The following is a 22,542-nucleotide window of genomic DNA, read 5'->3' as shown; positions in this document are numbered from 1 at the left end:
CCCACAGAATTGCTAGATTTCTCCTGGAATCCAATGTGCTTAAGAGGATTCTGTGTTCATTGAATGGAGTTACGTTTCTGGTTTTAAAGGAGAATGGGGCCACCCAGAGGAGACCAGGGTCAACTTGGGGGGCGGTGAAAATGCAGCTGTGGACATTGGATGAACTTGATAGCGGGGCTCGATACTAAATCAAGGAAAAGGGGTGCTGAGCTGAGGTCCCCTAAAGGGCAGGGCCATAGCCAAGTCCTTCTGATGCGTGCTTGAGCCTCTGAAGGTCACTTCGCCTTGCCTTTCTGATGCAACCTGAGAATCCAGGTTTTATCCTGGACTCCGGGGGAGCAGATCCTTCTTTGTGCCTGCCCAGATCTGTCCACATAGCTAAGCTTTCCACATGGGCTGTCGTTGGCTTAGACAATTGGGACTGGGGCTTCAGAGGTCCAGAGCTTCTCTGTGGACCCCTGCACTAACATTATCTCTAGGACAATAGCTTAAAAACTGCAGACTCCTGGGTCTTCCCGCAGACCCCCTGAGACAGAACTCCTCTGGGAGGGAGGAACAGTGCTGGGAATTGAGAGAATCAGCATTTTAAGCACGGGCTCCTTAGGCACACTGTATTAGCTTCCTATGGCTGCTGTAACAAATGATCACCAACCTGGTTGCTTAAAACACCACAAATATGTTCTCACAGTTTTGGAGACTAGAAATGCAAAAACCAAGGTGTGGGTAATGCCACACACCCTCCAGCAGCTCTGGGGGAGAGTCCTTCCATGCCTCTTCCAGCGTTTGGTGGCTGCTGGCCTCTCTTGGCCTAAGGCCACATTGGTCCAGTCTCTGCCTCTCTGGACCCATTGCTTTTACCTTCTTGGCCTGTTGACAAGTCTCCCTGTCCCTCTGTCTTATGAGGACATTTGCTGTGCATTTAGAGCCACGATCATCTCCCCATTTCAAGACCCTTTACTTAATTGTATCTGCAAAGATCCTTTTTCCTAGGAAAGCATTATTTATAGGTTCCGGAGATTAGGACTCAGTACCTCTCTGGGACCCTTTTCCAGCTTGCCACATACTAAGGTTCAAAAGTCACTACTGTGTTGCCCCTGGCCAGGTAGCTCAGTTGGTGGGAGGGTCATCCTGATATGCCAAGGTTGCAGGTTTGATCCCTGGTCAGGGCACATATAAGAATCAACCAATGATGCATAAATAAGAGGAACAACAAATTGAAGAAAAAAAAATCACCGAGGTGGTCTATATCCTTAAGGTAGACCAGGCCTAGGAGGTTGGAGCCACAAAAGAAGGGATCAGAAGGGATCCATACAAGGTCTCAGAGCCCATAATTCACTTCAGAGATTAGAACCCAAGAACCCCAATTCCCAGGAATGATGACAGCCGACATGTGTGGGGCACTTGTGTACTAATCTAAGCAAATGACATCTCCTGTCTCAGCTCTTCCAAACAGCCTTATGAGGCAGGTCCTACTATTATCTCCTGTTTTACAGATGAGAAAATTAAGGGGAGGAGAGGTCCAACAACTCGCCGGAGGTGATAGAGCTAACTGCTGGTGGAGCTGGGATAGAAACCCAGGCAGTCAGAGGCCAAAACCTCACGCAGGATTGGAACAGCGTCCTGTGGGCTTGCTCTGATCCACTCCGTGCATCACCCCTTTCTGGTTATCTACCCAGCAAATATGGAACCAGAGTGTTCTGGAAAGAAAGGAGCCCCACTGATCGCCTGACCCTCATCCCTCTCAGATCACAGAGCCTCAGTGAACCCTTGCCTCAAGCTGCAGACAGCTTCTCCTCTCAGCCCATGGGCCCCGGGGGAGGTGAGCAGGTCTTGCAAAGAGGTGGGGACAGCCGAGATCCTAATGAATTTCTTAGGTTGATGGCCTAGGAAGGGCCCTGGGAGTCTCTCAGCCTCCAAATCACCTGCAGAAGGGCAGCTGGGGAAGGTGGGGCTGTTCATTTGCACCTTGGGTACATATTTGCTCCTGGCAGTGACTCACTGCCCTGTGGAGGAAGGCCTCAGGTGAAGTGCTTACCTGCTCCACCTCCCCTCCAGCCTGCCTTATAGCTCCCCTCCCAGCAGGGCAGGCCCTGGAGAGCACCGAGCAGCCCTGCCCTCCTGTGCTCCCCACGCAGGCACCCACCTGCGGCCATGGCAGCCCAAGCGGCCCGAGTCTCCAGGCAGCGGGCGGCCGCGGAAGGCCTTGGCTCCAACCAGAACGCCGTGAAGTACCTGGGCCAGGACTTCGAGACCCTCAGGCAGCAGTGCTTGGACTCAGGGGTCCTATTTAAGGACCCAGAGTTCCCAGCATGCCCATCAGCCTTGGGCTACAAGGATCTTGGACCCTGCTCCCCCCAAACTCAAGGCATTGTCTGGAAGCGGCCCCCGGTAAGGAGATGGCCTTATTGTCAAGTGTCAGGATAGAGGGCCCTCGCTTCTGGTCTGAAGTGGGTGAGGGAGAAGGCAAGGCTCTGGATGCTAAATTCCTAGATCCCATATTTTGGAACACCTCCTTCCCATCAAAAACCGTTTTCAAAGCTGGTGAGGCTGGAGGGACGAGCATGCATGGGCTTTGGGACCAGACAAGTTAGATCTGAAGCCTGGCTCTGCCTGTGTGGTTCTGGACAGACAGCCTCTGCGAGCCTCAGTTTTCTCATCTGTGAAATGGGGCTGCTGGCACCTTTGTTTTCAGGGTTGGCATGAGGACAAGAGATAAAGCTCGGAGCACAGTGCCTGGCCTGTAACAGGCACAGACTGCATGGTAGTAACTGTGCAGGCCCCTGGGCCAGAGCGCACGAAGGAAGTCAATGCTAGGTGTAAGTGGTGACGTCCTTGCAAAAGGTGCAGGGTTGCTTAAGGTCATGAACTGTGTCATTGTCCCAGCAGCGTGGGTGAGTGGAGGGTCGGGGCTGTGAGTCCGTGAATGCAGATGGAACTCAGGGGCTCTTAGATGCCGTGTCTGGTCCCACCCCAAACTCAAGGGCAGAGAATGGAGAACCATCCTCCCAAAACTCATGTTCATGACCTACCACTGTGGGATTCTCGTGAAGTGACCAAACCTCAGGGACAGGAGCCCCCCCTGCAGCGTGGTTGTGAGAATTGAGATAATCTGCTCAGTGTCTGCCACAAAGGAAGTCTCCCAAGAGAACATGCTCAGTGGCCTTTGGCCAGGGAGCCTTTGTCTTCTAGACCATGACGGGAACGTCAAGTCATGGTACCGATCTCCTTGACTGTGGTTGACGAGGGAGGATACGAAGATAATTCTTCGGCTGTGGTCTGACTGTCATTGAACTCCAGAGACTTCTCCCCCTTCATCTGCCTCCCTCCTGCCCAACCACGTCCACGCTCCCGCCCCTCTTGAAAACTGTGGCGTTCCCCTGGGGTGTTGGCAAAATCAAGGTTGGGAATCATGGTTTTATGTTCTGATCTCAAGAGTTGACAGCGACATTTCATTTCAATGGACAGTTTTTAGGCCTCTGGGTTTGGTCGGGTATTGGCTGTGCCCTGTTGGGAAGGGGTAGGGGAAGGCTAATCACTGCAGACATTTGGGCTGGGGTGGGTGGAAGAGGGGCTCGTGGCCGAGACTAGGAAGGCTCAGGTGTGAGCAAAGGCCCTGGGCTGTGGAAGTGTATTTAGAGCAAGAATATTCAGACAAAGGCAGTAGTCCGTTGTATATAATTAGGGGACAGAGAACATTGTGGGAAACAGGAGATGAGGCTGAAAATGTCAGCTGGGGCCGGATCCTAGAGGGACCGGGGTGCTGGGCTACGTAGTGGCCGTAGAGGTTGTGAGGATGAAGGAGCAGGCGATGGCACGGGGTTTCCTGAAATGCCCGACATGGATTACTGCCCCCGGGGGAGCAATGTTTCCAAGTTACCATTGCCACCAAGAACATGAACTTGAAGTCACTTCCTGCCTTGGATTTTCCCCTGATGCCTGTGCTGCCCTTGAACCTATTCATCAGAGGCTGATACGAGCGAGGCTGGAGTGATATGTGTTGAGATCCTTATGTGAGTCATGGTCTCCATTACCACTGAAGGGACACGATTGCTAGTCAGGAAGGAAAAAATAGTGTCCCTAGTGTGCCTCTTTTCAACCTCTTTGGCTGCCGGATTACTTTGTACCTCTGACCTGAGTTCCAACAGAAATTTAGCCACGGAGAGGAGACTTTGGGAATGTTTGTCAGGCACAAGGCTGAGATGCCATCTCCTTACAAAGCTGAGGACATTCTGTGGCCCCTGAAAGAGTCACATTAGTCATGGTGTTTGTTGGTTGTTTTTTTTCCCAGAGGGAGGGGCATTGCATTTTGAATTATGCTAAGAATAACATGTAAGATGGACATTCCAGCTACTTATTATCCTCTTAGCACCCTTCTGGTTTTTAATACTTTTACTTGTTTCTGGCCTTTGGACACCACTCTGTCTTCAAAACCGAACTCAAAATTTTAGCAGAACTTGGTAGACTTCTTGGACGTGAGTCTAATGAGCTTATATCACATGAACAGTGTGACCTGGCTAATTGACTGTACAGCTCAGGGGATGTGTGTGGGAGGTGCAGCATGTTCTGTAGTTAGGAGTTGAAGCCATGGATGTGGGCGATGTTACCAAGAGAGAATGCTTAGGGCAGGCCATTGCTGTATGAAACAGGGCCACTTCAGGGGGCTGAGGACCTGGCCAGGGGCTCCCTGACTCTTAGGGGTGAGCCGAGCAGAGGAACCCTTGAAGGAGACAGAGAAAGGGTGTTTAGAGCGGGGAGGAGAAAGTCAAGGGCAACTCAGGCTCCAGAAGCAGAGAGGGGAGAGTTTTCAGTAATAGAATGAGCGGCATACAGTTGGCGAGGCGCTGGGTTGCTTTGAGATCTGAATTCAATAACCCTGAGATCATCTTTGTCCCTGTTCCCACTGTTACTGGACACTTTATGACTTGTATTTTGTCCCAAATTGCTTCCAGGAGTTGTGTCCCAGCCCCCAGTTTATCGTTGGTGGAGCCACACGCACAGACATTTGTCAAGGTGGTCTTGGTGAGTCACTGGGGACAGTCCTATTTGCTTTGGGGCAGGGCGGGTGTGTATATGCAGTGAGTAGCATCAGATTAAGCTGTTAGGCTGGACCCACAGTAGTTACCTTTAAGTGGACACAATTTGCCCTGTGAAATGGCCTTGTCTATACAATTAGGAACTGTCATACCAGACGCTTTTGTAATTAACAAGAAAACAAGGATCCTATCTTTCTAGCCAGGCTTCTTCCACATGCCCTGGATTTTAGGATTAAGAAAACCTCTCCCTTCTTAAATTTCCAGATTCCCTCCAATCAAGGGCAGTTAAGCCTTGGAAATTATTTATATTGTTTTGTTTTGTAAACTCTAACCTCAGGTGTCAGAAACCCAGGCGAGCTGGATAATACTGACATTTTAGGGGGCGGTGTGGCTCTGAATGGAAGCTGCTGGGTTTCCAAACCAACAGCCAATGGCAGCTGCAAAAGATGGAACTGGAAAGGAAAGCAGGGAGGAGACAAATCCTATACCTGGCGAAAACCAGCAAGACGAACAAAATCTCAGCATCCACAATGACCCGACAGCCTTGATGTTTCAGGAGGTTCCCCCTTCCTAGTCTGAGCCGGGCAAACCTGTTTTCAGCCTGCTGGAAACCTTTCTGATTTTGAAAAATCACAGGGCGTTTGTTTTCTATGCTTCCAGTGTTCTCTCCTTTAAAGAATACAGCCAATATGCCCTTAGCCAGAGCTCACGGAGGGTAAGAACGATTCAGGGGGCCGCAGGCCAACATGTGTGCCGCTCCCCAGAACCTCAGCCTTCGCGCCAGGCCTCACAGAGGGGGAGCGATCTGACCTCTCCCGTCCTGGGTCCGAGTGGCCTGTCTTCTCCTTCCCCCTAAACGTTTCACCTCATTGCGCACGTGTCTCACGGAAGCACGGCTTCCCATCTACGCTTTTAACAGCGCCTCATTAGCGATATTTTTCATGTTGGAAAAGGTATTTAATGAGCGACTTTGTATTGATCGACTTGGATAGATCTTCCTTTGAATAGTTTTAAGCAAGGAGAAAAGAGGGTTTCCGAAAGGAGGCCCGCGCGTTACCATGGTGAGCGTGCACTGCTGATGGACGGAGCTGGTGGCTGGGAGTGTGGGGAACAGACCCAAACTGACCTGCAGAGTCCAGCTCCCATCAAAGTCGGGGGTGGGGAGGTGGGGGGGGCCTCGCCACAGGGGTTTCCCTGGGTGAGCCCAGCGCTGAGGTGGTGGGTTTTTGTTGTGGTGGTGGTTTTTAATCAGTATCACTGTGATCTCTTTTTTAATTAATTAATTTTAATTTTTCAGTTACAGTTGACTTTCAACATTATGTCAGTTTCAGGTGTACAGCATTGTGGTGAGACATCGTGTAACTTACGAAGCGACCCTCCCATATGTCTGACATGCACCTGGCACTGTACCTGGTCATCGCCCTATTACTGACCACGCCCCCCTATGCTGTATTCTGAGGCGGTGGTTTTCAACGCACAGGCCCGAAAGGGCCCGTTGAATCCGCCTTCCTGAAGGAGCCAGGGGCTGAGGACAGGCCCTGGTGGCCTGTCGATCTGAAGGAGCCTGGGCGAGCAGAACGTGGGGGCCTCCCAGCGCCAGGGCGGGAGCCCGTGGCTGAGTCACAGTCACCTCTGTGGCTGTGAAGTCTGAGCCAGGGCTGACCTTGAACCGTAGTGGCTTGTGGCAGGATGAGGAGGAGAGATTCCTCACCCAGGATCAAGGCGGGGTCACACAGTGCTTGTTGAATCAGGGCGTGATGTCGATTAGTGTGTGTTAAATCTTGGTTGGCTTTTCAGACTACAGTGCAGTGCAGTGGGACTACTCTAGGTTATAAAATTATTATTATCATTTTTCAGCAGTTGATCTGTATAATGAAAATTATGCCTCTTTTATAGTGCTTTGTGTTACTCTAGTTTATTATTATTCTGCATACACACAGTTTAAAAATTAAATTAACCGAGGGTTCACAGTGAAAATCTACTCCATTGCTCACTGGCCTGCAACTGCTCAGAAAATGTTTTCTGTGTTCCTTTATGCAAAGGCAAGCCAATCTAAATACATATTTTAATTTTTGTTCCTTTCTTGCATTGAAAGCAGCATACTATAAACACTGTTTGCACCTTGCCATTATTTGCCATTATTTCAATTAAGAAAATATCTCGGAGCCCTGGCGGAGTGGGTCAGTTGGTTGGCGCATTGTCCTGTACACCAAGAAAAAGTTGTTGGGTTTGATTCCTGGCCAAGGCACGTACCTAGATTGTGGGTTCTATTCCCAATCAGGGTGTATATGGGAGGCAACCAATTGGTGTTTCTCTCATTGACCTTCTTCCCTCACCTCCCTTCTTCTCTCTCTAAAATCAGTAAATATGTCCTTGGATGAGAATTAAAAAAAGAAAGAAAATATCTTGGAGATCTTCTCATATCAGTGGATAAGAGCTTCGTTCTTTTTTAACTGCTCAGAGTCCTGTGCTTCACTGCATGGGATGGACCACAACTGATTGATCCTTTCTCCTACTGATGGACGCTGGGGTTATTTCCTCTATTGTAAAAAGTGTTGCAGAGAATGTCCTTCTCTCTCCATCCTGTCATTAGCACGTCCGAGTGTGGCTGCTATAGGCGGGTGTGTGTGTGTGTCATTCTGCCTTCCTCCTCGCTGTTCACGCTCAGCCAGGCCTTCACCCTGAAAGTGGGTCCTAGCAGAGTTTGTGCTGACGTAGAGCCCAGGAGCAGGCCTCTTCTGGATGCACAATTTTAGGAAAACAAAGATGGAGAGCTCCATAGTACTAAAGATTCGGTCGTCCCGATAATTCTTACTGCAGAATATGACTTTGTGTTGGGTAGCTCAGTCTCTGCAGGAGGCAGTGTGGTTTGGTTTTCACAAAAGTCATTGAATGGGTATCTTTTTTCTTTTTTTTTTTTTAAATCCTCACCCAAGGACATTCTTATTGATTTTAGAGAGAGAGAGAGGAAGGGAGGGAGTTGGGGGGTGAGGAGAGAGACAGACAGACAGATAGACATTGATGTTAGAGAGAAGCACTGATTAGTTGCCTTTTGTAAGTGCTCTGGCCAGGGACTGAACCTGCAACCTAGGGATGTGCCCTGACCAGGAATTGAACTGGTGACCTTTCACTTTACAGGACAGCGCTCCAAACAACTGAGCCACACCAGCCAGAGCTGAATGGGTAACTTTGAGGGAACAGGCCCCAAGGCCAAGTTCTCCCTGGGTCCCCAGGCTTGGCTCTCTTCACATGGCACTCTGAGGGGGAGCGACTCTTGCTACCCAGGCTTTCCACACTCTGTCCTCCTGGTAAAGCCCATATTCACCACATCTTACGTGGGCCACACACAGTGTCCCACTAGAGAGGGAGGAAATCTCAGGGCCGCACCCTATGGTGATGGAGTAAATTTTAAGTGTGTGACCCTGTAGCGCACACCTGTGGGGGCTCATTTGTAGCTCGTGGTTGGCACATCTCACTCAGGACACTGCAGAGACCTCGCTGGTCCTTTGCTGCTTCTTCCAGCACATTCTGTCTCTCTGTTGCACATTGGCCCATACATGTCCCCAAACTTCTTGAGGCCTCTGTGGCCAATGAAATAGACCCTGTCCTGTGTGCGAAATACACATTTCTGGCTTCATGCCCCCCACACAATAGGTCACGCCTGTGCCATCTGTCTACCTGCAGGGAAACACAGAGACAGGTATCCGTTGTGCCGATGGTTGTAAAAATGCATCGGGACCGGGAATCGCTTTAGATGTAAATGGGCCTAAAGGATGTTGCTGTACAACCATAGATGACCTTGGTCTCTGAAAAATGAATTTCGACGCTAGCCGCTTGCACGAATAAGAAGCGAATTTTCTTCTTTAACAAGTGAAGAGCGGAGACTTCCAGAATCTAGACAGAAAGGAGAGGGCTTTCTGAATAACAAATGCTGCCATGGTTATCCAAACTTTTGATCTAGTGGTGCTTTATTTTCCATGCTGAGCAGGATTAGCAGTGAGATAAGCTTTCCTTTGAAGGGTTCGGTGAGCATTGGGGTTTCTCTCCCTTTGTCCAGCCTTCCTGGCCTATTTTCCCCTGCCGGACTTATTATATCTGTGTGTGTGTTGTGCTCCTGTGGGCTTATCTCTTCCAAGCTCCTTTTTGTCTTCCCCTGATTTTTTCTCTTCACCTCTGCAGACTTGATGTCTTTCTCATCTTTGTTGTCTTTATTGGATAGTTTTATATTGTGTATTCTTGTTTCGGAAAGGGAGTGACTGGCCCATTTCACATGTCTTTAAAGACAAAGAACCAATGATGATGACTTAGATTCAGGTGACTTCTCTGATGCATCCCTCACGTTGATTTTTCTCTGTGAGTCAATGCACGCCCTCCAGGAGGGGCTGCCCTTTTGGAACAGGGGCCAGGCACACACTGCTCTCAGCAGTGGGGACTGGGGTCAGCATCTTTCAAAGCACTCTTGTAGACCTTTTGATCCATAGCTTCCTTCAAGGGCTGGTGTGAAGTAAATCAATTCACTAGGACTGAGTGGTTACTTTTAATGAGCAATCAGGGGAAGCTTCAGTGAACTTAAAGGCCAAACCTGCTGTTTGATTCTGGGAAGCACAGGGTCAGACCTCCAGGAAACAGGAAAACAGCAGGCAACAGTTTCTTGCTGTCTAGTTATATACAACATAGAACAGGTTTGCTTTTGCCCAAAGGGTCTTATCCTACTCATGGGGGTTTCCCTTCGTTGTGACATGTATTTTCTCTCTATCTTTATTCTTAGTGCTCAGTGCCCTCCTGTTTGATCCCACTATCACCACTGTCCTGTCTACTGTGAGGAAAGGGCCCAAGACAACCATTTACACTTTAGTATGAATTTAAGCCAGTGGTTTATGAGTATTGTTTCAAGAAGAGCATGAAAGAATTCTGCTCTTACATCTTTAGTAACACTGCTCCTCACTAATGTTTTATTTATTGATTTTTAGGGAGAGAGGGAGAGACACACACACACACACACGCACACACACACACACACAGAGAGAGAGAGAGAGAGAGAGAGAGAGAGAGAGAAACATCAATTTGTTGTTCCACTTATTTATGCATTAAGTGGTTGATTCTTTTATGTGCCCTGACTGGGGATTGAACCTGTAAGCTTGGCATATTGGGATGATGCTCTAACCAACTGAGCTACCAGGCCAGAGCTACCCCTCACTAACTTATTTCCTTTTGGCATGAATGTAGGTTATGAAGCATACTAATAGAAATCACAGTTTACTTTCCTACCATATCATAGTTGTTCCAAATATCTCAGAATACTACTTCTACCATCACTATCTCATAATTATGTTGTTTATTAGGCTCTACTCCAGGTATTTTATATAGAACATTAATAAAGGAACACCAATCTTCCTTATATTTTATATTATGTTTTTTTGAAATATATTTTGATAACTATTTCAATATAATTTTTATGGGCCTATTTGTTATTTTAGGCCTTTAGAAACATTCTTCTGAGATCTGATCTTGACTTCACCGCACTGCTGAAGGGTCCACACTCAGGGAAGATGAAGAACTCTGCCCCTCAGGAGTGTTGGGCTCTTCCGCCAGGGTCGGAGTTCTGTGGTTTCCATCCTTCCTTCCTTTTTTTTTTTTTTCTGTCGATGACCCCCAGCCACACCTGCGCTGGCTGCTGGTTAGAATTGCTTTCTCTGTGGCCACCTGCCCACCGACCGGGCCAGGGTCCCCTCTGTTCCACTTTTGCTTCCTTCCTGTCTCCATTCACATCGTTACAGAGATGATTTTGCCAGCCTAACAACACCTTGTTTTCTGTCCATCACACCCCACTGGGCTCCCAGGTGTTTTTACATCTGAGTTCACGTCACCTTGTCTCGTAACGTGTTTGAGGCTGGGAAGCCGTCCTCGCCTTGCCATGGAGGCTCCCCCCCCGCCCCATCATCCCATGTTTACCATGTGAGGCTCTTGAAGGACCTGTGCTTACACTGGGAAGCCTCGGGATCCCAGCTCTGATTTGGGGATGCCCCACTGCTTTCAGTTGTTTTTAGACAGGACATTTGACAGCTTGCCCCAGCACAGACAGAAGGACCCCGTTGTACCTCACCAGGTGGGTTTCAGCCTTGGCCAGAGCAAACGATGACTCTTAGTACTCACCTTTTTCTGCCCTTCTCCATTAGACCTGGCTTCTAGCATTTTGTCTTATTTTTGCATCCAAAGGGTATTAGAATGATAAGCTCAGCCAGCACACCCCTGCCCTGCAGCTGGCTCTGAGACGTTTTTACATGAGGCCCAAATGTATTTACTTACTAATTCTTTTCCCCTCTGGGGAATCAATTCCATTTTTATAATCTGCTAAGAAAATTTCCCCTCTGCACAGCATGGAAGGTCTGGCCCTGGCTGGGCAGCTCAGCTGGTTGGAGCATTGTCCCCGGTTTGATTCCCAGTCAGGGCACATGCCTAGGTTGTGGGTTCGATCCCTGGTTGGGGCACATGTGGGAGACAACTGATCGATGTTTCTCTCTCTCTCTAAAAATCAATAAAACATATCCTAGGGTGAGGATTTAAAAATAAGTAAATAAAGGTCTGATTTAAAGCTAAGGGGGAAATAGCAGGCGGTCTAGAAGCTCTTCCATGCCATCGAGCCCTTGTCCTTTTAACAGGGGCAGAAATCAGGTCAGAACTGGCCCGGGGAGGGGCGAGGGTGGGGGGCTTGCTGAGCAACTAGGAGAACCTTGGCAGTCATTTGAATCAGTTCCCTCAGCCATGCCGTTTTCTTTCTTTCCTGCCTCTTTTCTCCCCACTGATAACTGAGAGGGTAAAGCAGGGTGGTTTCTGATTCAGAAGATGATCAGCCACAAACCGTCCTTGGCCAAATGCGGCGAGGTGTTCATATGCCCTCAGTGCCCAGCTGCCCCCGTCTGCTGTCAGGTCTGTGGATGTCTGTGGGTAACCATGGGAACCAGAGAGTGGCGATGTGAGCCGACCTGTGGGGAACCACCAAAGTGGGTTATTTAGTACAGTTTGTGATGCGTAGTGCAGCTCATAAGGGCTGGTTCGGAGGATATTAAAACTATGGTCGCCTTAAGAAGCTACATGACCTTTGCTCAGAAAATGCCAGTAAGATTGGGGGCTAGGCAGCTCTGCCTCTCGGGGGCATGGCTGCACCTTTCCCCTCCCTGTCTCCTTCCCCCGGGTGCCTTACCTTTGCCTTTCTCTCTGCTAAGCTCGAGGGCCCTTCTTCCGCTTCTGTACCTTATTTCCTGGGCCCACGCAGCCCAGCTGGCTCACTTCTGCTACCTCTACCTCTGCACCTTTCTAAATAAACGTTCTCGTGCAGTTTAAATAAAAAAATATACAGGGCTAATCTTTGACATTCTTTTGGTAACACTCCTTCTAGGGTGACCCTAATGCCTCACCCCCTGCCGGGACGATGCCAGGGACTGCTGTGCTCTGGGGTCCCACGTCCGGAACAGTGGGGGCTTGCTCTAAGGCAACCACCCAGTGAGGACGCTGTTCCGGGAAGGTGACCCCGAGCCTTCGCTTACCAATAGCACAGGGTGGGATCACGTGGCCAGGTCAGGGAGGCTTGCAGTGCGTTGCTCACAGGATGGAAGGGACATGGTGGCCCATCAGACATGTTAATTTGTCAGAACCAGGAAGAACTTTCACGGCTCATTCACTCATTATACAAACATTTGTTCAGTGCCTTCTTCAAACACACTGGTCCTGTCTCTCCTCTCTGGGTAAAGAGGGAGAGGGGAAGGTTCCCGGCAGCAGAAAGAATATGAAGGAAGGTTCCTTCAGCAAGAAAGAGCAGGGCCCCAGGGAGGGCATGCAAGGAAGTGTCCGGGCTGGAGCACAGAGCAGCAGAGAGCGCGGATCTGAGTGGAAAGGGGCCACAAGGACCTGAAGCTAGAAGGAATTCTGGACTTTATTCCTAAGGGCGGTGGGGAAGCGTGGCTGGGGTGCTGGCAGGTCACGTTCCGCCAGACGTGCTGCAGGAAGCACCAGGCTGCAGACAATCACGACACAGAACCCTCATCTCTGGGGTCCGAAGAGGCCGCTGGAAATGAAACCGAGGCCCACGTTGCTTAGCCAACAGTTTCTAAAAATGTTTGGTGAGTGCTTGTCTTTGAAAAATGGTACAAAAAAGTCTGAAAAACTTTTTCTTAGATGTCGCTAAGATTGCGTAGTAATTGCGGCTTTGTTCTAAATCTTAGAACAAGCAGTGAAGCGGTGGTTGACTTTTGGAGGGGTGTACGTTTCCTGCAAAAGTTACAAGATGAAAACCCCATGACATCTTCCAATTCTTGCTTGACTGTTGGAGGAGAATCATGAAAATATTCAAAGGCTTCATTACGTTTCCCAAGGCCCCCCGTCCCTCCTTCAACGCTCAAACCATTGCCTTTGGAAGTGCCAGTCCCACCAGACATCGGCGTTTCCCTTTCCTGCCCTCTCTCTCCTCCTCTCTGTAGCCCAGAAGCATCTCCACGTTCTCCCTCGGCCTCAGATAACGCCAGGTGTTCAGGCCTCCAACCTTTGATTGCAATATAGAAAGGGAACTTTTGAATTTAGAGCTTTCTTTTTATAGCAAAGCCTGACTCATGATGATCATTTCTTGGCTGACCTAGAACTTTCCCTGGCAGAACAGAGCAATGACTTCATTGTTCCAGTTGGGGTATGTCTCTGTTTCCTGGAAGCCCTGAAGCCTCCTGATGAAGTGGCTGGGGGCTCTAGGAGATCATTGTTTGAGCAGAATAAAAAAATATATCGGTTTATTTATTGTTTTAATGGATACTAAACCCAGTGCATACATAACCTAAATAAGGAGTAGGAAGGACAAAGCTCAGGTAGTTTCCCAACTTCCCATGAAGTCTGTGACCCAAGAGACCCCACCTTTGCTCCCTGATTGGCCAGACCTCTAGCCCGTGACCAGCCCACATTGGAGGTGACTGTGGAGAAGGGACTTGTCCATCAAGATAATTTCCCATATTTTTTGTTTACCTTATTTACCAGTCAACTTGGATCCAAAAGCCTCTTGGCTGCTTAAAAAAAAAAGAGTTTAATAATTTTAGAGAGAGTGGAAGAAATACAGAGAGAAAGAAACATGGATGTGAGAGAGAAACATTGATTGGTTGCCTCTCATTTATGCCCTGACCGGGGATTGAACCTGCAACCCAGGCATGTGCCCTGGTTGGAAATCAAACGCCCAACCTTCTGGTACCCGGATGACGCTCCAACCAACTGAGCCACGCCAGCCAGGGTGCTTTTGGCTGCAGTTGGAAATTAAAACTATGCTTCCAGATCAAAGCTCTGTCCCCCACTGAGAAGAACCCAAGTAATGTGTCACAGGCTTCAAAGGCAGGTCCCCAAAACAAGCTCCTGAAATATTTTAAGCAATAGAATAAATGTTTATTCTCCCAAGAGGACTCTTTGAAGGGGAACACGCTCATTTGGACACGTTCCTTAGGAAAAGCGTAGTTGTCACGACAAGCCATTCTCACCCTTATACAGTCACGGGTGGGAATGCAAGAGCCCGCGTACCTGCTGCGTCTCCTTGGAGCTCCGTGCTTGCCGTGAGGGCCAGGTGGGCCCTGTGACACATCAGGACGGAGGCAGATGAAGAGAAAATTAAACTCTCTTCCAGCTGGGCAGCTCTATTTGATAGCAGCAGCTGAGGGATGTTTTGTTTGCGTGCCTTGAATTGCAATGTGGAAGGAGTGCTCTAGGTGGGCGGCTGGAAGCGGCCCAGGCTGAGAGCGCGCGTGTCTGTCTGTATCAGAAAAGAGACAGGCTGTGCCCAGTCGGGAGAGCTGTGTGGTTTCTCTGATGTCTGCGGGAGGTCCCCTGCTTAGAGAGGGTTGCAGAGCAGTGGCCCCGTCCCCTCCCCCCGAGGCCTGTGCCTCTCATTGTCTTCCTGTGTTATCTCTGTCTGCCCGGGTTCTCAGACATTGAGGCTCAGAGTTGGTGTAGAATCAGCATGTAAATGGGGGTGAGACAGGTTGACATCAGTTCCAGGGTGATAGGTCCATCATAGGATGTGACAGTAAGAAAGGGACACCTGGGCTTGTGCTTAGTCTTTTGATGTCAATACCAGGAGGGATGATGGTGCCTTCCAAGGAAGCCCAGCTCAGTAGTGCAGGTCTGGGTGGTCCCACCTTGCACAGAAAGGGGGTTTCTGTTTTCTTCTGTGTCTACTTGGATATCTGAAGTGACCATTATTTAACCCTAGAATTATTTTTATCCTTACCCAAGAACATGCTTATTGATTTTAGAGAGGGGAAGGGAGGGAGAGAGAGAGGGAGAGGAATATTGATGAGAGAGAGAAACATCGATCGGTTGCCTCCTGTACATGGTCTGACCAGGAACTGAACCCACAACCTTGGCATGTGCCCTAACCGGGAATTGAACCTGCGACCTTTCATCTTACGGGATGACACTCCAACCGACTGAGACACACCTGCCAGGGAAAACCCTAGAATTTTTAATCTCTTGACTTTTATTCCTTGTTATGCTGATATCATGCTAATCAACATCTCCAGATTGTTCTAAGCACCAAGGCTGTCGTGGTGAGCTCTGAAATGCAAAAGGGCAGTCTTGTAAACAGACACAGAGCCAGTTTTCTGTCTTCTACCATTACATGGGGTAAAGAACACACACACACACACACACACGCTCACACACACACATCCTGGGCTGGCAGATAGAGCCCATGTTTCTCACAACCAAATGTTTTATCACAGTTGCTAATGAGGAACGAAAAAGACTGATTTTGGTTTCTTTTCTTTCCACTATTTCCCGCTGGTTGAGCGCTTTGGAGATGTGACGTGGTCAGCACTTGGGGTGATAGGGAGGACCAGAGAAATTCCAATCTGAGTGCATGACTCCCAGGGAGGGAGCAGGAGCTGACTGTTGCCCATGACCTTGGGACATGGGGGAAGAAGAGAGTCTGACTCTCTGGCTTAGAAGGGAGTGGTGTGAGGGTCACAGAAAGCAGGGACCCTGCAGGCCTGGCCTGACCTGTGTGTGACCCTATAACCTGGTGCAGGTGACTGCTGGCTTCTGGCGGCCATTGCTTCTTTGACCTTGAATGAAGAGCTGCTTTACCGGGTGGTGCCCAGGGACCAGAACTTCCAGAAGAACTACGCGGGAATCTTCCATTTTCAGGTATTGTGCGTTGGGTCCCCCAGATCTCCTGAATCAGAAGCTCAGGGGGTGGGGCCAGTGGCTGACGATTTAACAGTCCCTCCAGGTAGCTCTGGTGCATACTGGTGTTTGATAACCATTGCTTTGACGTATCCATCTGGTCACGCACACATCCACCCCTGCCGCCTCCCCCAGGCCTCATGGCCTTGAGGAATGGCTTGGGAGTGAGTGTCAGGACATGTGGGCCCGAGTCACCCACTGTCACTCCTGCGTGATGCCGGGCCAGTTTTCTTACCCACAGTCTCAGACTCTGGACTCAATGCTTCCCAGCCACTTTGGTGTCTCCAATGTGCACGGATAAGTAAGGCACAGATCCTGCTCTTAAGGAGCTTGGAATTCACTCAAGGTCCAAGGTGTGCACTCTGAGCCCCTCAGAGGCTCCTTCTGGGGTCCCCTGGAGAGAATCACTGCCCCCATCAGCTCCGCCCCTTGCGCAGCCGCTGTTTGCACTCCACAGTTCTGGCAGTACGGCGAGTGGGTGGATGTGGTGGTGGACGACAGGCTGCCCACCAAGGACGGGGAGCTGCTCTTCCTGCACTCGGCAGAGGGGAGCGAGTTCTGGAGCGCCCTGCTGGAGAAGGCCTACGCCAAGTGAGTGGGGGGCGACAGCTGGGAGCTTGGAGACCCACCGTCTTCTTGGAGAATCTCGCCTGCTCCTGTCCCCCAAACTCAGGGTGTCACATCCAAGTCTTTCCCCGCACCTGGACCCCATGTGCTGTGTCCCTCCGTAACTAAGAGAAACAGAAAATGGGGCTGGGAGTTTAAATGCTCAGCTCTGTCCCGCATGAGTGTGTGACCGGGGGTAAGCCACAGAGTCCCTTGACCCTTTGTTCAAGAGCTATTGTCCTTTTCCCTGGCATTCAACGTTCAAAGCCTTCTTCTGGATTCTTTTGATTAGTGTCATTTGCCGGCACCCTTCCCTGGCACCCAGTTCCTTCCCAGCCTTATTCCTATAGCAGCCCCATGGGGTGCCTCTCAGCCTTGAGGGAGGGTCCCCTCATCACTATTCATGTCCCCACCCCACCCTCAGAGACCCAAGAAAATAGGGTCAGCTCTGGAAAGGTCGCACTTTGCTCTGCCTAGGAGTGGGTGGCCTGGTCAGAGGTGGTCTGAGATTCCTTCCTGGCAAAGTGCTGGGCTGGCCACAGGAAACTGGCCTCAGCACCTTCCTGGGCCACAGCGAAATCAGCAAAGGCTCCTCTTTCAGCTTATAGATGACACCATGTCCTAGCATTGTCTCTGCCCCAACCCACAAGGTTCCCTCCCTGGGGTAGCTAATGGCTGCGGGTGCTGCTTTTTTCTCTTTTTCAACAGGCTCAACGGCTCTTATGAGGCTCTCACTGGGGGCTCCACAGTGGAGGGGTTTGAGGATTTCACGGGGGGCATCTCTGAGTTCTTTGACCTGAGGAAGCCGCCAGCCAGTCTGTATCAGATCATCCGGAAGGCGCTCCGTGCGGGGTCTCTGCTGGCCTGCTCCATTGATGTGAGCTGATGGCTATCTTCGCTCCCCTCCCCGTGTGTGGTAGGGAAGGGACCGGACAGGGGCCAGGAGCCCAGGAAGACGCTGGGCCAGAGCAGAGCCTCGGACTTAATGGGCAGGTCCTGTGCCATATTGGTCCCTAGCACGTGGGAGCCGGTTAACATCTAATTAGCGGGTAGGCACGGGGATTGGTCTCATATTAGGAGCCGCAGGTTCTCCTGACAGGTAGAGCCGCTTTGGTTCTGCGGAAATTGCCCTGAGAACGTAGCCTTGATCCCTGGACCCTAGCCCTACTTTGCGATGCCTTTTTACAGGGCAATTTTGGGATTTTGGAAAACAAATAAGATGACTGACAATACTGAATGGACTCTGCAAAAGCAAGAGGTCCTGAAACCAGCACCCTCACCCTGTCTGGGGGCGTGGCTGTAGGGAGCACCCAGGTGGCGTGACACCAGAGCTGGGACACTACCCGGCTCTTTCTCTTTCTCCTGCCCTTCCCTGGCGACCTCAGGCAAGCGAATGACATGTCTCTATGAAAACCGCAGCAGGAGATGTGTGCAGGAGCCACCTGGGCATGGGGGAGGGGCAGACTGTGAAATGGGAAGGGTGCTGGAGAAACTCGGTCACCCACCACAGTGGGGGCCAGAACTCGTCCCGGGCAGTCGTCATGGGTAATCAGTCTTCTTCAGGCAGCATGAGTTCACCCTTGGAGAATAAATGACTTCCCAGTTTCCTGTGACATTTTAAGGGCTGGTAATCACGTTCTAGGCTTGGCAGCCACACAGCTCCCTGCCTGGAACTATAGGGCTGATTAAAGAGGGGCCGGCTGGAGAGGCTCCATTTATTCACCTGCGGTTCATTGTCACACTTGCACCCCCAGCCCCCCACACGGAGGCCTCTGTGGCTGTGTAGTGTGTCCTTGGAAGGCATTTTAGGACCAGCCCGACAAGCTCAGGGTCAGCCACCCTGAGCGAACTTTATTCTCAACTCAGGTCTCCAGTGCAGCTGAAACAGAAGCCATCACCAGTCAGAAGCTGGTCAAGAGTCACGCATACTCCGTCACTGGAGCTGAGGAGGTAAAATCGGGCACAGGGAGTGGAAGGGTAATAAGTCATGATACGACCACAAGTCACAGCCACCCTGAGAGAGGTGGGGGGCTCACCCCCAAGAGTTCCCGTGCCTGGCTGAGGTCTCTGGCTGCACAGCGCCCCGATGCCACGCATGTGTGGTCAGTTCTTACTTGGTCCAAGGGTCCTTCTGACTTTTCCCCACTGGGAGATGGGGAATGTGACCTCAAATGTAGGTTCTCCTCTGGAATGTGGCCAGGAAGAGGAAGAAGGCTCTAGAAGAAGGTTGTAGAAATTGTCAGTTAGGTTCTCATTCCAAGGAGTGTGTTTGTACAGGTAAGGCAGTGGGAACCCAGAGAAGACGGGTGCCTGCCCCGGCTGTCAGGGTGGGGTATACTAATGGGAAGAAGTGCAGGTATTCCTCACTCTCCAACCCAAGGGGAGAGTGTGGGCTATGCTTTTCATTATTTTATGTACTATATTATTTATTTACTAAGTAATTGTCATTATTTTTATTTACTATATGCAACAACTGAGAAATTAATTTTGCTTTGGGTTTCCTGGTGGCCAAGGCAAAAAGGGAAATGAATGCGTGTCTCAGATCTTGTTATATATTAAAATGGCATAGATATTCATTCCATGTGTTTGTGTTTCATGAATATGTTCTTTAATCAAGTCAATGCCCAGATAGGAATATGTGTAAGCATCGGACTAGGGCACGACGGAAGATAATAAAGGGAAGGCAGGCACTGAAGACCCCACAACTCATGGCAGTGGTGTGGGACTCATAGTGACTGTTCAGCAGAAAGTAGGGGAAGGCAGCGTGTATGGATTTATGAGTACGGGCTTTGGAGACAGACTGCCTGGGTGCCTGCCCTCCATTTACCCCTTGTAACTAAGTAATTGTGGATCCCTTAACCTCTCTGAGGCTCCGATATTTGAGCTGTAAAATAAAGATAATAACAGACCCAGCTAACAGGATTGTCTGGAGGTTTAAGTGAGGAAATAAGACATTTTTTAATGTCTTGATTTTAGAGAGGGAGGAAGGGAGAAAGAGAAAGAAAAACCATTTATTTATTGTTCCACTTATTTATGCATTCTTATACGTGCCCTGACTGGGGATCAAACCCACAACCTTGGCGTATTGGGACAATGCTCTAATCAACTGAGCTACCCAACCAGGGCCCTGGGAATGATGCGTTGGAAATACTTAGCCCCATGCATAGTCTATAGTACATGCTCCATAAATGCTAACTGCTGTGCTACTAGTATTTTGGGGGAAGGCATTTATGATCATTAGGTCTCATATATTAACAACCGAGTCAGCTATAAAGTGTAAACCCAAGTCAAAACAGACATAAACTTGTTTTTGTGCCGAATTCACTATTAACTCAACCGAATTGTGGAAAACAGAGCAGTAGGCCAAGGCCTGAAAATACACGTCCAAAGCAAATAAAAGCGTGGTTGTTAGGGACATTTGACAAATGGAACGCGAGGGTGAGGTGCAGACATGAACAGCAGCAGCGGGAGACGGCGCCAGCCACCTCCTCTGTGTGTGCCGGCCCTGCAGGTGGATTTCCGTGGCCGTCCGGAGAAGCTGATCAGACTCAGGAACCCGTGGGGAGAAGTGGAGTGGACGGGAGCCTGGAGTGACAAGTAGGTGAACTCTGTCCCCCAGGGCTGGCCTCCCTGGGCAGGAGGGAGTCCCATAAACATGCAGTCGTGACCACATGGACAGGGTAGTGAGTCTGGCAGTGCTTTCTGTCCTCAAATCACACAGCCTGTTCAGAAGAGGGTAGGCAATGGGTCCAGGCTGGGAAAAGCGAAAGAACAACCCGCTTAGCCGGTCTCTGGTTCTGGGTCTCTGCTTGGCATTTGCAAGCTTGGTGGCTGCGTTGACTGGGCTCTGCGCTGCAGGGTTTGTCTGTTTTCTACGTGCCACATCGTGGGGATCCAGAGGCGAGATCGATCAGTCACAATTAGATTCTTTCCACTCCGCAAACCCTGGCTACTCTGACAAAGGCCAAACCCCTCAGCGCCCACAGGAAATGGCCGCTCAGAAAGTGGAACTCTGTCCTGGGAGCCAACTGGCCCCAGCAGGCAGTGATGAATGGAGTGGCTCCCAGCGGGTTGGTATTGATCTTTCCCCGCAAAGTCATTAATGACCAGAGAGGCTCTTCCTGCGCAGGCCTCTCTGCAGGGGAGAGGAAGTCAGTGTGAGGCCTCCTGTGGTGACCCAGGACTGCTGTGCCCTGAATCAAGGTCGCTGAGGGTGTCGAACACGTGGGACAGTTTCCTCCTAGTCTCTACTGCCAGCATGGGGGTGGCAGTTTGTCACTGGGAAAGGAAATAGAGGTCACCAGTGTTGTTAACGAAGAGCCACCAGAAATGGGAATGGTCACAATGATACCCCCTCCCAATGTGTCCTTAACCTTTGCATGCACCCCACGTGCTGTCCTTGAAACCGCGAGGCAGCTAGGGCTTTGAAGGAAACTTTGCTACAGATAATTCACACATCATTACTGCTCCAAACTGCAATGCTTTCATCCTGGTTTGTGTCATGAAGAAACGTGGGTCTGCAGGGCCCAGGATGGGCCTTCTGTATTAAAGGTCTTTCATTCGGCTGCCTGGGATTGAGCAAAAGCCCAAAGCCCAGTTCTGCCAAGTGAAAGCGTTCAGGAAAGAGATTAGAAAACATTTTTTTGGATCTTGGTACTGCTCTGTTATTTAGACATTGCATGCATATTTCAGGTAAAGGTCAGGTAGCTGGAGATGGCATTTGAACAAAGTTTGTGGGTATTGCCATGGAAAGGCCACCAGCAGGGGACCTCACAGGGGGACATTACTTGAGGGAAATTCCGTAAAGCTTGGCCTGGTTGTCATTCTTACAGGCTAGGGGAGTGGACCACAGCCCTGTGCCCAGAGGTGGTCAGCCCCTCTCACAGTACCTTCCCCCAGACCTCCAGATAAGCAAGATGACGGCTTACTAACTGACATGGGCAGGCCTGCCTTTCTGTGACAGGCGCTCTAGGGTCTCTGTCCCCGGCTTCCCCATCTCTGTGCCCAGGGGCCTGGCCTCCCTCCTTAGAAATGCAAAGCTGTCTGGAGAGTGAGATTCGGGCATGACCATGGCATCATGCTCTTGCCCCAGGTCTGGGTCACCCTGCTAGTGACCATGGAGTCCCTGTCCCTGGACTGTGGCCCTTCCCCACATGGTCTGTCCTGCATTTTTCCTAGGCTTTTTCTTTCTTTCTTTTTTAAATTCCATTTCTGGACATTCAGAGAAAGTTTAGCAACAGCAAACAGTTTGCATTATAACAACCCTTTAGGAGCGACCTCAGCTTCCTTCAAAAAATTTAGAAATTCATTTAATTTTCTCCCCCAGTGCACCAGAGTGGAATCACATAGATCCCAGGCAGAAAGAAGAGCTGGACCGAAGAGCTGAGGATGGAGAGTTTTGGTGAGGGGGCTGTGTACCAGAGAGCTGGCCCATGGCTGCGGGTTCACCTTCTGTTCGGACAGGGCGGGCAGCGTGTCTCAGGGTGTCTGGAAATTCAACACGGTTCCTGGCCAGGGGGCTCTCATGCTCCTCCCCGTTGCCCCTAGTGTGATTCTGCCCCCATGCCAGGTTGCCCGAGATCTGGGCCCTCTGTAGATTAGCTCTTACCTGTCTTCCTTACCTTCCATATCTTTCCCGTGTAATCAGAGCAATCCATCCACATCTTTGATCTAAGATTTAGCTTACTACCTAACTAGG

The 22,542-nt window shown here is 50.1% G+C and overlaps 1 protein-coding gene across 1 annotated transcript in view; it reads left to right on the top strand.

The window, feature by feature from the left end:
* The first annotated feature begins 2,106 nt into the window (after nucleotides 1-2,106).
* CAPN8 (calpain 8) overlaps nucleotides 2,107-22,542 on the top strand; it is a 40,998-nt gene continuing 20,562 nt past the window's right edge. Inside the window, exons 1-8 of the mRNA XM_090263336.1 lie at nucleotides 2,107-2,388; nucleotides 4,950-5,019; nucleotides 16,081-16,199; nucleotides 16,696-16,829; nucleotides 17,553-17,721; nucleotides 18,711-18,794; nucleotides 20,356-20,441; nucleotides 22,171-22,245. Of these exons, the coding sequence (XP_090119462.1) occupies nucleotides 2,152-2,388; nucleotides 4,950-5,019; nucleotides 16,081-16,199; nucleotides 16,696-16,829; nucleotides 17,553-17,721; nucleotides 18,711-18,794; nucleotides 20,356-20,441; nucleotides 22,171-22,245 (974 nt within the window). The 5' untranslated portion in view covers nucleotides 2,107-2,151. The remainder of the gene's footprint in view (nucleotides 2,389-4,949; nucleotides 5,020-16,080; nucleotides 16,200-16,695; nucleotides 16,830-17,552; nucleotides 17,722-18,710; nucleotides 18,795-20,355; nucleotides 20,442-22,170; nucleotides 22,246-22,542) is intronic.

Source organism: Furipterus horrens, unplaced genomic scaffold, assembly GCF_987537825.1.
Source record: "Furipterus horrens unplaced genomic scaffold, mFurHor1.1.pri manual_scaffold_15, whole genome shotgun sequence".
NCBI lineage: Eukaryota > Metazoa > Chordata > Mammalia > Chiroptera > Furipteridae > Furipterus > Furipterus horrens.
Note: the sequence above shows the minus strand (reverse complement) of the source record. Positions and strands in the feature narration are given on the sequence as shown.